General features: G+C 37.0%; 1 protein-coding gene across 1 annotated transcript; it reads right to left on the bottom strand.

Annotated features, from left to right (window-relative positions):
- Positions 1-9,089: 9,089 nt before the first annotated feature.
- On the bottom strand, positions 9,090-13,689 carry LOC134672171 (uncharacterized). Its single transcript, XM_063530071.1, has 3 exons — positions 13,672-13,689; positions 12,535-12,640; positions 9,090-9,250 (listed from the first exon to the last, which is right to left on the bottom strand). The coding sequence occupies exons 1-3, from the start codon at positions 13,687-13,689 to the stop codon at positions 9,090-9,092; spliced, it is 285 nt and encodes a 94-aa protein (XP_063386141.1).
- Between the last annotated feature and the right edge of the window lie 420 nt (positions 13,690-14,109).

Genomic DNA, 14,109 nt, shown 5'->3' with positions numbered 1-14,109 from the left:
ACTATAGGGGACAGCACAGGAGCCGTCAGATTTTCGGCGCGAGGCGTAAATGTGAAGTTTATGCTTCCGATGTAGCCCACAAGATGGCAGAACCTATAGTTCGTTGTTTTTAGCATTAGAAATAAGGTAAACAAATTTGATGTGTATTTTAATTGAAAAACACATTTTAAAAATAAGTTACGGCAAATATGTAACAATTATGAATCTAATACGATCATTTATATTCTTCTGCTTTCATAAGTAATAGTCTAATAGTTACTGGATTTTTTTAAAGCGTTTTTCAATTAAAATACATGTCAAATTCGCTTACCTTTTTTCAAGTTCTTTTTAATGGTAAAAAAACGAACTATACTATGCACTGGAAAACGTATGAGAACAGTAGATGGTAGCACTTGCTTTGTCATGTTTATGTTTCCGATTCAGGACACAAGATGGCAGACCCTCCAACGCGCACGGTCTCTATATCGTTCCAATTTAAAAATATAATGTCTTGACGAGGCTGCTACTGTATAAATTAGCCAATGCACATGTAGCTCAAAACATATAATGTATGATCATATTCATAACAATAATATCGTATTTTATACATTTGTGGCATCATCTATGAAAAGGGACCTTATTCTCGATGGCGCTTACGCCGCACTGCATAGCGCAGCGTTGTATTTGTATCGGAGCATCGTTTGTCGGTGGAAGCGCCAATAAGGTCCCTTTTCATACGGAACGTCACATTTATTATTACAAGAAAGTTTTGTTGATAAGTGGCATTATGTATAAAAGCATACTAGGGGTCATCCATTAATTACGTCACACGAATTTTTAGGTTTTTTGACCCCTCCCCCCTCCTTGTCACACATGTCACATGTGTGACGTCACATTTTTTCTACGAAATCGCCAAATCGAATTGAGTAAGTACCTAAGTATTATTAATATTTTATCAAAATATTTTTGACGATATAAATATTAGTAATTTTACAACCCAAAACTGCTTAGGAAAGAAAATTAAACGAATAAAAACGATTATCGGTTTAAAAACTTGTTATTTAAATGTACAGCGAATAAAATAATTTAAATAAATTTTCGGTTACTGATGAAGTTAAAGTGACGTCACAAAGTTTGTGTCTCCCCCCTCCCCCATGTCACAATATGTCACATTTTCTTGACCCCCTCCCTCCCCCTAAACGTGTGATGTAATTAATGGATGACCCCTAAGTACAGTCAGCAGCAGAAGTTGCTAAGCGGGCGAGGTGTTCAAAATTACCTTGACACGCTCTCAGTCTCTTAACAATAAAGTCGCGTCAAAATCATTTTGAACACCTGGCCCGCTTAGCAACTTTGCGGCTGACTATACTAACGCCACCTAGCGAGTTTTCTATTCTTCAAACATATACATATGCGACGTTCCACGACAAATGTACCTTATGGCGGCTGGCGCTTACGTCGCATAGCGCCGCAATAATATTGGAGCGGCGTTAATAATAGCGTAAGCGCCAACCGCCATAAGGTACCTTTACCCGTGGGACGTCACATATTAACAAAATAACATAAAGGAAAGATATGATAATGGTCACTAGCGGTAGTGGTTACTTAGGAGTATATTTTTACCCGAAATGTAACCGAAAGGTGTAGTTATGTATGTATAATGGGACTCGTAAAACTACGGCTTTAAAATATTTGAAAACAACGCGAATATAAACCCTTTGTTGAGTTCTTGGTTGTAAAGAAAATGTAAAAATTAGAAAATTCGTGCTTCGAATTTAATAGTATATGTAGATGGCGCTTTACGTCTCCGTACAATCAAGGTACACAGTGTACACACTGCCTTAGTGCAAGGGCAATAAGGTTGTATACATATCTTTGACACTTTGACTGTACATTAGCGGTAACTCTGATTGTCAAAAGTTGACTTTGACAATCCATTTACGAGAAAATATATCTAATAGCAATGTAAAACGCCGTCTGTTTCAGCTGTTAAAATCGGGGCATGATTTTTTCTTTGGCTTTACAACTGTTCTAAAATCAATACGCGGGCCATACTGAAAGTTTCTGGATTCTGATATATGAGAAGACTTTTTTTTTTCTAAGTGGCCGGTCCAGGAATTTTCAGTATGCCCTAAGAACTTATTGTTTGAGAACTAAGCGCCACTTGTACCATACCACTTATCCGGGGTTAACTGGTTAAACTTGGAAATGCCTTGGTTACCAGTACAATTTGACACTGGGTTACCGGTTTAACTGCTTAACCCCGGGTTAGTGGGATGGTGCAAGTGGCTCTAAGTGTGTTTATTAAAACAAAGTTTCATAGATGGCAAAGATCAGAAATTTAATCTACTTTAAACATTGAGTTATTATTAACTATAGAGAAGCCATACCAAACAATGAAATTGTCTCAATCACAACCTGTACCATGCGGCCAAAACGTCGTAAGCGCCATAAAAGTCATGGCGCTTACGCGTTTAGTTCGCGAGACTCACGCTCCGTCGTGTTGTTGTCAAAATGACAGCAACTCATGACGCATAATACTGGTTATCGGTGCCGGTTCTACAGGATGGCTTAAAAAATAACTGCGTTCCCGTTGCCAGGGAGGTTTTGGGATTATACTGAGCAACATTAACTATGGGACCAACCCCGAAATTGCGAAATAAAATTACCCTCCCATAGAAAATGGACCAGCCAAAATGTATGAAACAGCCAAATTTTTTTTAATGCAGTTGTTTCATAGCCACCATGTATACGTTAGTATTAATAGTTCAATGACTATACATTAACAAGAAGTCTTTTATTTGTGTTTGGTAAACAGGCGGCGGTTTTATATAAAACTATAGGTTGACTAAAAGGAAACAAGTTTATACTAATTTTAGCGGTAACGTTGCAGAGATGTGCACAATCCGCTTGTAAATATGTTTGTTAGAATTAAGTTTAGTTCACGCGAAGGCGGTTTAGTTTATTTCCTGACTTTAAGTTCTATAACATTCAGCTTTATTTTATTTTAGTGAAATTCTACTTTAATAGCCTAAGTTGGTCGAGCTTTTATCGTGTCATCGTGAACGTCACCTTTTAACAACTATGTAACTGCGAGACAAAGTACACGATAATCGATAAATATTAAGCCATCATAACCTACACGGACCGGAGCCAAGATGAAAAAAAAAGTGACAGGTTTAGATCGGCGGTTTCTATGATTGTCACTTGTCTTGGCCCCCAGGCGGTATTGCATAAGTTGCGTTCTCGCGCGCGAGTCCATACTTGAAGTCGCGGTTGATGTATGGAGTCGCGCGCGAGAACGCAACACATGCTAGACCTCTAGGACAACTTAATTGTATTTATAACTAATTTGACATACGAGTAACAAGCTTTGTCCAGTGTGGTTAGTTTTTTTTTTCATAAACGTATGACAACTCTTATAAAAATGGGCCGAAGAGATGACTTATGTTTGAATATGTCGATTTCTTTTAGTTGATAAAAACGTGGTTTCTTTATATATAGAGTCGTTATTTTTACTCACAGTGGAGTACAGTCAATAACAAAAGTCACAATGTGTAAATCAAAAATGATGAGTTTTGAGATTGACTGTATTATATCTACATATATTTGCCCGCAAAAACTGAAGATTATGGGTTATCTGGTGTGAGGTTTTGTATGTATTTAAGATCTTTGATTTCGCATTAAATATTCGAAGTTTCTCTTAAACTTTTAAAAGTCGCCATTATATATGAAAGAATATATCAAAGCGATTAATTAATTAAATTTAAAATACGCGACACATCAAACTGACCAAGTTTTTTACATTGATATGGTCATGTTATATGTTGCTGATACTCGAAATTCGACTTATTTGCACAGATCTTATGAAAAAGGTCATATGTCACGTCCCACGGGTGAGGGTACCTTATGGCGGTTGGCGCTTACGCTATTATTAACGCCGCTCCAATACGATTGCGGTGCTATGCGACGTAAGCGCCAGCCGCCCTAAGGTACCTTATTACGTGGAACGTCAAATATTTTCTTACATCAAGTAATCGCTTTATAGTTTATTTATATCAATATCAATACCGATATGATTATATCAGTCAAGTTATTTCACAAGTCTGTAATTATTTTTAAGGTTACCTCGGAAGGTATTTCACTATTTAGTTGTCTAAGGTTGGTATTCCACCTGTACAATATCTTGCTCCAATGTGCATTGCGTCTCACTCTATCACTAAGCAAAATGTGAGATGCAAATACACATTGGACAAAGAAATTGGACAGGTAGAATATCAACCTACGTCATTATACATAAATTACAAGATATGAAGAATAGGGAATTATACTGTATTTGAATTATTTTACACCATGCATGAAATAAAGCAACAGATAATTTATGAGAAAAACACAGATAGGGGTTATTTTTAAACACAAGTTCTATTTAATTAATCGGATTTCTATCCGATCCGTCACGATGTAATATTCCATATAAATTCCATATTAGCAAATCGTTTTTACAGTTCTATAAAAGTAACTGATTTGACTAGTAGTATAATACCCTATTAGAGATGGTGTATCATCTATTCACTATTGTAATTTATGTATCGTGATTTTTGGTGGTTTAACAGTGTTTATGTACTGATAATATAAACAAGTATGAATAGAAAACATGCCTGTATTTCCTAAAAAGTCAAATCAGTCATAAGTATGAATGTTTGACTTTAGTATGAAATACTGGTTTGTTGATTTGATAAGTTTGCTATTCGTTATCCAGATTTAATGATCGATAATTGATTATGTCTCTTGAAGCAAGATTTTTTTGGTATACTGTACTTTGGTATTTAAAGATTTTTTTATTTTATTTTTTTATTCAAAGGGAGAATAACTTCTACTACTAATTTACGATTGATTCTATTATAATGTTGAGATGTATTCCCGATATTAGTCTAGTCAGGGGACCTAGCCAAGATGACAATTGTTCGCAGAAATGACAATTGTTCGCAGAAATGAAAAAAAAAACGCTATCTGTCTCTATCGCACTAATATGGAAGAGTGATAGAGAGACAATACCGTTTCGTTTTCTGCAAACGATTGTCATCTTGGCTAGGCCCCCAGTAGTTACTGTCGTATACTGTGATTGATTCATGTAGTTCCCGTATGAATCTGTTATGTGCAATAAAAACTACACTAGTTTCGCGAATACATCTAAAGAATACAGGAAAAAGTATGTGAATTGTTTTTTTTTGTTCTTATGATCAGTTTTTAACCCTTTTAATGGCATCGTGAACCTTGTGGGAATGCACGAAGGTGGATTTTGGGTTGTAGCCGCGCAGTAGCGTCCGCTGACGAGGTGGAAAATGGTCACGTTTCCTTTTCTACAGGTATTTTTAAATTTAAAAGTTATGGGAATAGGACGGTCTTGGGTCGTCCCATTCGTTTTTCGTCAAGTTCTTAAATTAGTCCTATTCTGCTTTCGTCACTCATTCTACATTCGTCACAATCGTCGGTGGCTTTCAATGTAGAATGAGTGACGAAAGCAGAATAGGACTAATTTAAGAATTTGACGAAAAACTAATGGGACGACACAAGACGATACCGACGGTATTTGGATTTAAATAAATCAATGTTTCCTTTTTCACATATTTAATTGTATGAATCATTCGTACAAAATGTACAAATTAAGCTTACATACGTCATTCCCTGCCTTGTACAGTCACCAGCAGAAGTAGCTAAACGAAAAACTGAACACAACTTTGTTAGTAGGAGAGTAATAGCGTGTGTAGATCATTTTGATCTGACCCGCTTAACCACTTCTGCCGCTGACTGTACTTCACATCACTTTTGTATTGTGCATTCAAAATTGCGCCTAACTCCAATAATATAAATGAAATAAGAAAACTAATAAAACACTGCCATGCAAACTGTTTCATACAAGAGCTTTAGCCGAAACTAAAACTATTTTGTAACTATTGATCAAATATACTAACTAGCTAACGAATAGCCAATATATGTCTTCAATAACACGTCAATGGCAGAATGGCTTAAGCGACTATAAAAACTTAAAGTACCTATTCAAACAATATCATTTTTCAAACTGTTTGTTTTTGACTCGTTAATTTTAGGATAGATAAGGCATCTCATTCTATCAAATTGTGTAAGAAAGAGAAGCACTTTTTATATCGCCGATACTAAGATGACCGTTCGATTGACCAATTAAGGCTGCGTTTCCACCAGATGTGCAAGGATGCGTAGTAAGGTCACAGAATAAATAATAGTACTGCCGTACCAGAAAGGAAACTTCCTACAAAACCGAAGTTTGACAGCGGTTCAGGGTCGAATCATGCTATCCCTTTCTAATATATGGCACTATCCCTTTCGGCTATTTAGGATTATCAAAATTCAAGTGATTACCTTATCTGTGGTCGTGCACGCAAAAGTAAGTCAAGTGGTGCCAACCCTAACAATTGCTCGGAGCAATGCTGAGCCGAGAGGAGCCGAGTTTGGCCGAAGTCAGGAGTTTCCCACCCATGGCGAGGTTAAGAACCAATAGAAACACTCCATCTAGTGGACACTATTCTATTGGTTCTTAAGAGCCCATCAACGTGCACACTAGCGCCACTGCTAAATAATCATGATTATTTAAATTTAACGACAGGTATTTAAAAATGGGGGCCGCTACGGACTGTATTGTGTATTTAAGTACCTTTTGACTACATCAAACTAGTTTTTATGTTGTTGGATTTGTCAATCTATGCCTCCAAAGTAAAAACGGCCGTTTTTGTTTTGAGTTCCTAGATCGACGAATCCACCAACATGATTATTTAGCAGTGGCGCTAGTGTGCATGTTGAAGGGCTCTTAACAAAAACATCCTCGCACATCTCTGGTGGAAACGCAGCCTTACTACCCAATAATACTGCGTCGTAATGTAACTCACTAAAAATATACAAATTTTACTATTACTTTATTTCTGTCGCTTAAGCAACTCTGCCTGACAATGTATAAGGTAGTTAAGTTCGTGAGGAATCTATTTAAGTTCTTATTTGTTTAAGTACAATGACTAATAGTACTGCAAGTATGTAGCTCTGTACATAGTAGCGTCTAAGTACTCGTTAGTAAATAAACTGAGTTCACTATATACATGGTTTTTATTTATTAGTCTTAACCTCCTAAGGCCCAGCCATACAAATGAAAAATGCAAAATTTGCCACAGAAATTTGAACCTACAGTGTAGGAAAAAGAGTTGATTTTGCGTTGTTCAAACACTGAACGAAACAAAGCAAAAGCAACTCTGTTCCAATCGAATATGATTTAAATTTCATCGAACTGAATAAGTACTATAGGTAGGACCTTGGGCCTTAGGAAGTTAAGTCACAAAACCTTGCCACCGCCATAAAATCGAAATTAAATGATATCTGATGTCGACTGTACTAGAAATTGTCATACAAAGGAATTAAATCAAGTAGAAGTTTTACATACAAAAAGTATGTAACCTAATAATTACTCATAGGTCGGTATTAACGACTATAGGTAGTTCGTTTATTTAGCATTAAAAAGAACTTGCTAGAAGGTAAGCGATCTTGACATGTCTTTTAATTGAAAAACGCTTTTTAAAAACCAAAAACTATTACTTATGAAAGCAGAAGAATATAAATGATCGTATTAGATTCATAATTGTTACATATTTGCCGTAACTTATTTTTAAAATGTGTTTTTCAATTAAAAGACACATCAAGATTGTTTACCTTATTAACGTAGTTTAGCGTAAAAGATCCATCCTCTAAAATTTGTCATTTAAATGAATGACTTTTCCCTTTGACAGAAAGTTCAAATTTTACTAACAGATTTTTGTGGATTGGATCTTTTACCCTAAACTACGTCCATTTCTAATGCTAAAAAAACGAACTATAGATACCTACCATATACATTCCATCGCAGTTTGGATGAAAAGTAATCAAACCTAAGTAATAACGCTTGCAAAACTAATAAACCTGACCCAAGTATAAATAATCAATAAGTGCCTATTTAAATAATGCCTACTTCGAATAAAGAAACATGAACGAGTATTCACATTACACAATTATGTCTTCAACCGGATATGAGGTTCAAATAAATAACAGCTTACATCGTGTTTGACAAATAAGCATTTTCGAAACGCGGTTTTATTTAAAAATGTCCGTGTCAGAGACAAAGCGACCTAAATAAAATAAGTATGCGTGTGATCTAGCACAATGTTAACAAGTAAGGTTAATGTGAGTCACCGACATAGACCATCGGATTAGCAAGCTGAAGTGGCAATGGGCAGGCCACATTGCACGCAGAGAAGATGGCCGAGGGGGTCGAAAAGTGCTCGAGTGGAGACCACGGACTAGCAAGTGGAGCGTAGCACGTCCACCCACAGGATGGACAGACGACCTTGTTAAGGTCGCCGGAAGGCGCTGGATGCGGGTTGCTTCCAACCGGCACGTATGGAGGTCCAAGGGGGAGGCCTATGTTCAGCAGTGGACGTCTTATGGCTGAGATGACGAAGGTTAATGTGGCTAATCCCGTCATAGGGGCTATTCCGTCCACTACCGTTTTTCTCGAACAGCTAACAACATTGATAATTTCGAAAGCAGCGACTGCTTTTAGTTCCAGCAATCAAAAGCAAATGGTTTCTTTTCCTACGTAAAATCAAAGAAATATACGCTCGTGGATGGAATAGTCCCTATGACTGAATTAGCCACATTGACCGTAATAATTATTTAGGCTCTCTGTAGATTAGTTGAATAGGCGAGTCGAAAGTGGACGACCGCTATTTTCCTCTCTGGATATTAATCTTATTGAAAATATTTAGACAATAAATTTAAATTCAAACGCACATGTCTAAGCATAACGAGGGGTTAGGGCCAGTTGCACCAACCACATTTGACAGACTGATCATCAACGTCAGCCGGCGGCCCCGGCGCTTCACTATGAAACTTTCCATACATACAAATTTAGCGAACTCTTTAACGATACGAACAGTTTGGTGCAACCAACCCTAAGCTCCCATTCGCACGACAGCTTTTTCAACGCGCGTTAAATAAGCGCTTGAATCTGTTCGCACTCTAAATTCGATTGAAAAAGCTGTCGTGCGAATGGGGGCTTAGTCTACCATGTCCACCCCGCCGCCGCTTCTCCGCTTGGCGCTGCCCTCCGGCGGTGGCGTTTTCCGCTTGCCGCTCTCCCGGACGACGATGTCCTGCGAAGGTATGTCCATCAGCAGCCGGTCGATGCTGCTGCCGTTCTTCAGCTCCGAAGAGTCTTCTGAAGGTAATTGGTAAACACACTGATTTAAAGTCTCACGATTTTACACATTTTTAAATTGTACAACGGGACTTAATCGCGACTTCTCCGAGACCACGGGGACAACGCCGTCTCGAAACGTCGGAGGTAAATCTTAAAACTTAAATACGAGATTAAGTCCCGTTGTACAATTTAATAATTGGCACGTATTTAACCTGTCAACTGATTAATCGTATGGGTACTAAAATTAATAGATAGGCAACAAAAACGGAGCCTTAAAATATATCAATATGAGTTGTATTTTAATGCCGTTACAGCTTTTGTTTATTTTAAGCCAGGTACAAAATATTTATATGGCAACTGAATTATTATATCGGAGACCTTTATGAATCACACTAAAAAGAAAACGGCTATCTATTAATTAAAAACCGGCCAAGTGCGAATCAGACTCGCATACGAAGGGTTCCGTACCATTATCTATAAAAACAGTCACCCATCCAAGTACTGACTCCGCCCGACGTTGCTTTACTTCGGTTAAAAATCACGTTTGTTGTATGGGAGCCCCACTTAAATCTTTATTTTATTTTGTTTTTAGTATTTGTTGTTATAGCGGCAACAGAAATACATCATCTGTGAAAATTTCAGCTGTCTAGCTATCACAGATCACGAGATACAGCCCGGTGACAGACGGACGGACAGCGGAGTCTTTTAGTAATAGGGTCCCGTTTTACCCTTTGGGTACGGAGCCCTAAAAATTAAGTTCTTTTAAAATATTTTCTGTGGTCACTACACTCGTTCTAACACGCTCCTCCTGGCTTCGCTCGTCGTCGTAAAGTATGCAAAACATTGTGACCCCCATTTGATTGCTGAAGTAGATGGCGCTTTATGAGTTTTAACGTACAACGTCATCTATTAGTCATGCACACAAATTTTGATAGTAAAATTAGTAAAAACCAAGACCGAGGTGATCCCATGTTCCGTGAACATGTTTTGTACGGATCACTAAAACTACTGGTTTCCGTATATTTTATTAGACTGTCTATCTTCAATGATAAGCGACTCTCGTCAAATTTTATTCGGTTATCAAATTTGTGGCTTCAGTCACAGAATAAATAATAGTACTATATAGGTACAGAAGACTCACTCTCTAACAAAACGCGTCTGTCACGATCAGCACAGATATGGCCGCTAGGTGGCGACAGTGCCACGCGCAGCTTATGGCAAACCCCAAAATTGGGGTCGAACTGATGGACTTTTAGCTACCTGTAGCAAAACCACGAAATCGCGGAGTGAGTCACGCCTGCTTCAGTATGTTGCACAACATTAGAAGTCTTACTTAGTATTTATTAGCCTAACTTAGCCTAGCCTAAATGCTTAACTGATTTACCCATTTGGATTGGCTTGCACTGATCTATAATACCTACGCTTCGGTCACTGTATGCAAAGTTCTCCTCTCCTTGTACCTATTTGGACATAGTCCAGCGAATACGGGAACTATTTTCTAACATTAGTAGGCATTGAAATCAACGAACCGTCCCTAAACTTCGACAATTTCAGAATAGATTTTTTTACATATATAAATGCCTTTTTTAGGGTTACGTACCTAAAGGGTAAAAACGGAACCCTATTACTAAGACTGCTGTCCGTCCGTCTGTCATCAGGCTGTATCTATATCTATGAACCGTGATAGCTAGGCAGTTGAAATTTTCACTGACGATTTATTTCTGTTACTAGTACAACAAATACTAAAAACAAAATATAAATAAAGTAGGGCTTCCATACAACTAACGTGATTTTTTTTCCGTTTTTCGCGTATTGGTACTCTTCGCGCGCGATTCCGACTCGCACTTGGTCGGTTTTTTTTTCTTTTGCATTTTGTTTGAATTAATTTTAAAATAGGTATTGGCTTCTTACTGCCACGCGACTAACCGAGAAATAGCAACCTTAATGCATGCGTATAAGGTTTTCATTTGAAGTGATGATGATTATTAGTAACTTTTAAAAACGTTAGGTATTATTTGGTATTATTAAAGATTGAAGGAAATAAAAAATAGAATATGCAAACAAAAATTAATGAAAAACAACTTTATTACACTAGTAAACAAATTACATAAAAATAGATGTCATAAGCGGAAAATGAGCTGTGTCATAACCTACTTACAAAATAGTTGCTTATCTATCAAGTGAAAAAAGCAAGCTAACATAAATGCATGCACAGGCTAAGCAATACAAATGGGGAAATGGGTCAGAATGAAGAAATATATGGTTCAGTCAAGTGTAAAAAAAATGAGTCTTACTCAAAAATATGTGTATGTATGTGCTCTCTATGTCGGTGAATTAAGAACTATGGGACATACATTTGAGTGTGTTTTATGCACCCATATTTTTACACTTGACCGTACTTAGAAAAATAAGAGATTTTGCTACTTTTGTGTATTTTCCAATCGTGATCATTTCATCAGATATCACAATAGCGCTTTTCTTCGGAAGCCTTTGTATTCCGAGCCATAAGTTCCCAATGATTCAGTACCTACCTACTTACATATTCTTTTCAAAGCCTAATAAGCTTTATAAATAACCATCATCATCATTTCAACTACCACTAACGCCTAGTATTTACCGTATTTATCGGCATATTTACTTTTTCGGTGTTCTTTGGTAGTACATACTTTAGTCTAAATCTATTCATTGATTGTATCAGATATGTTAAGTACTTATAAGAAAAACCTGTGACCTGAGTATCACAAAGAGAGCGCTGTAGGTAACCAAGTTCAAGGTAATCAAATTCAAGGGGCCGTACAGGGCCATGTACTTCAGCTGGCAGATTAGAATCCCCCGTGACCTGAGTTTCACAAAGAAAGCGCTGTAACCAAGTTCTATATCAAGGGGCCGTACAGGGCCATCTACTTCCGCTGGCAGATTAGAATCCCCCGTGACCTGAGTTTCACAAAGAAAGTGCTGTAACCAAGTTCTATATCAAGGGGCCGTACAGGGCCATCTACTTCAGCTGGCAGATAAGAATCACCCTTTTCCCTGTCTTAAAACTTCTACTATTAATAGTTCTTTGGCCTATAGTCCGTTTTTTAGCATTAGAAAGAACTTCGCAGAAGTAAGCTTGTGGTTCCAAATCAGGCACTTTTAGCGGTAATATTTTGAAGTAATTTATATGTATTGACCATGCTACATTAGATAATTCAATAATTATTAAGAATTAAAGAGCCTGATAAAAACTGCACGCTTGCTTCTGTGGAGTTCTTTCTAATGCTAAAAAAAACGAACTATATACCAAGTGAACAAATGCTAACCGGTCTTCTGCCGCATCAGCTGCTTTAGCCGAAACTCCTCCTGCGCCTGTCGCTGCCGCCGCTTCCTCTCCGCGCGCGCTTCCTCTTCCGGGTCTACCTTCAGCTCCTGTTGAAATATGCTGCTATAGCTACCACAAAATGGTTTTACTACAAGCTTTTAACTTGCAATGTGCTTGTATGTTCGGGACAAATATTGCAAGCAAAATTAGATCCACTTTCCATTTTTCGATTGAATTCGCTGAAACTTAACAGAGTTGGGTGACAATGCAATATTATTGTACAGTCAACAACAGAGCTATGAATACAGGCAAAGTGTCAAAAATATGTATACAGTACTTTATTGCCTGTACATTAAGCTCGTGTATACATATTTTGGCCCTTTGCCTGTATTCATAGGTCTGTTGTTGACTGTACCAACGAGGTGATCTAATCATTTATTTATTTATTTATTGCATACATATTACATAATATTAGGTTGGTACCTAAACATAATATGGACCCTGCAAGGGCGCTGCAATCTTATAAATAAATAACAAACTAAGTACTACAATAGTTTCTTATTGTATTATGAATTACATAGCATTATATATATGAGATCACATTAGTGTATCGTACTCGTAAGAGCTAATTTGCTTACGCTAACCAATATTAATATAAAATGAAACAAAATGGTTTAAGTGCAGATACCTATACATATTTCTAATAATAATATGATACCTCTTCATAAAATTCCTGCAGCGTGTAAAACGATTTCTCTGTTAGGTATTTATTAAGCGATCTTTTGAATAAATTTGGGTTTTCGATTTGTTTTATTGATTGGGGTATTTTATTAAAGATTTTTATACACATCATGTGTGGTCCGGAATGAAATATTTTTAAGCTAGAAGTAGGCAAGGAAAGGTAGTTACTGTGGCGAAGATTTAATGATTTTGTGTGGCGGTCTTTTGCTTGTAGAAAAAAAGAGCTGTGTAGCTTGACGAAAGTGCAAACTTCAAAAATGTATAAGGAGGTATATAAGTGTTAATATTCTTAGGTCTTTAAAATATGGTCGACAACTTTCCCATTGCTTTATGTTGACTAAAGTTCGGATGCACTTTTTTTGTAAAATAAATAGGTCATTGGCATTTGTGCTATTACCCCAAAGGAGTATGCCATAGCGGAGTATAGAGTGGGCGTAAGCATAATATGCGGAAAGGGCAGTTTTTAAATCGGTTGTTTTTTTTAATTCAAATAAGGCGTATGAAAATCTGGATAGTTTATTGCTAACTTTCTGAATGTGGTCTTTCCAATGAACGTTTGTATCAATTGTTAATCCTAACAAGGGAAATGTATCTGTTTGGTCCAATTTAATATTGTTGTAAGAGAAATCTATACATAACGGTTGTTTTTGGTATGGTCTGAACTGCATCAATTTTGTTTTGGTAAAATTCAATTTTAAGTTATGCTCGGTTAGCCAGGAATCTAGTTCAGTCAGGATATGGGTAAGGCTAGATTTCAGATTGTTGTTATCTATGCACGGAAATACTACTGAAATGTCATCTGCAAATAAGATACTAGGTGTATTAATAGAGTAGG

The sequence above is a fragment of the Cydia fagiglandana genome, chromosome 16 (genome assembly GCF_963556715.1).
Source record: "Cydia fagiglandana chromosome 16, ilCydFagi1.1, whole genome shotgun sequence".
Classification (NCBI taxonomy): Eukaryota; Metazoa; Arthropoda; class Insecta; order Lepidoptera; family Tortricidae; genus Cydia; species Cydia fagiglandana.
Note: the sequence above shows the minus strand (reverse complement) of the source record. Positions and strands in the feature narration are given on the sequence as shown.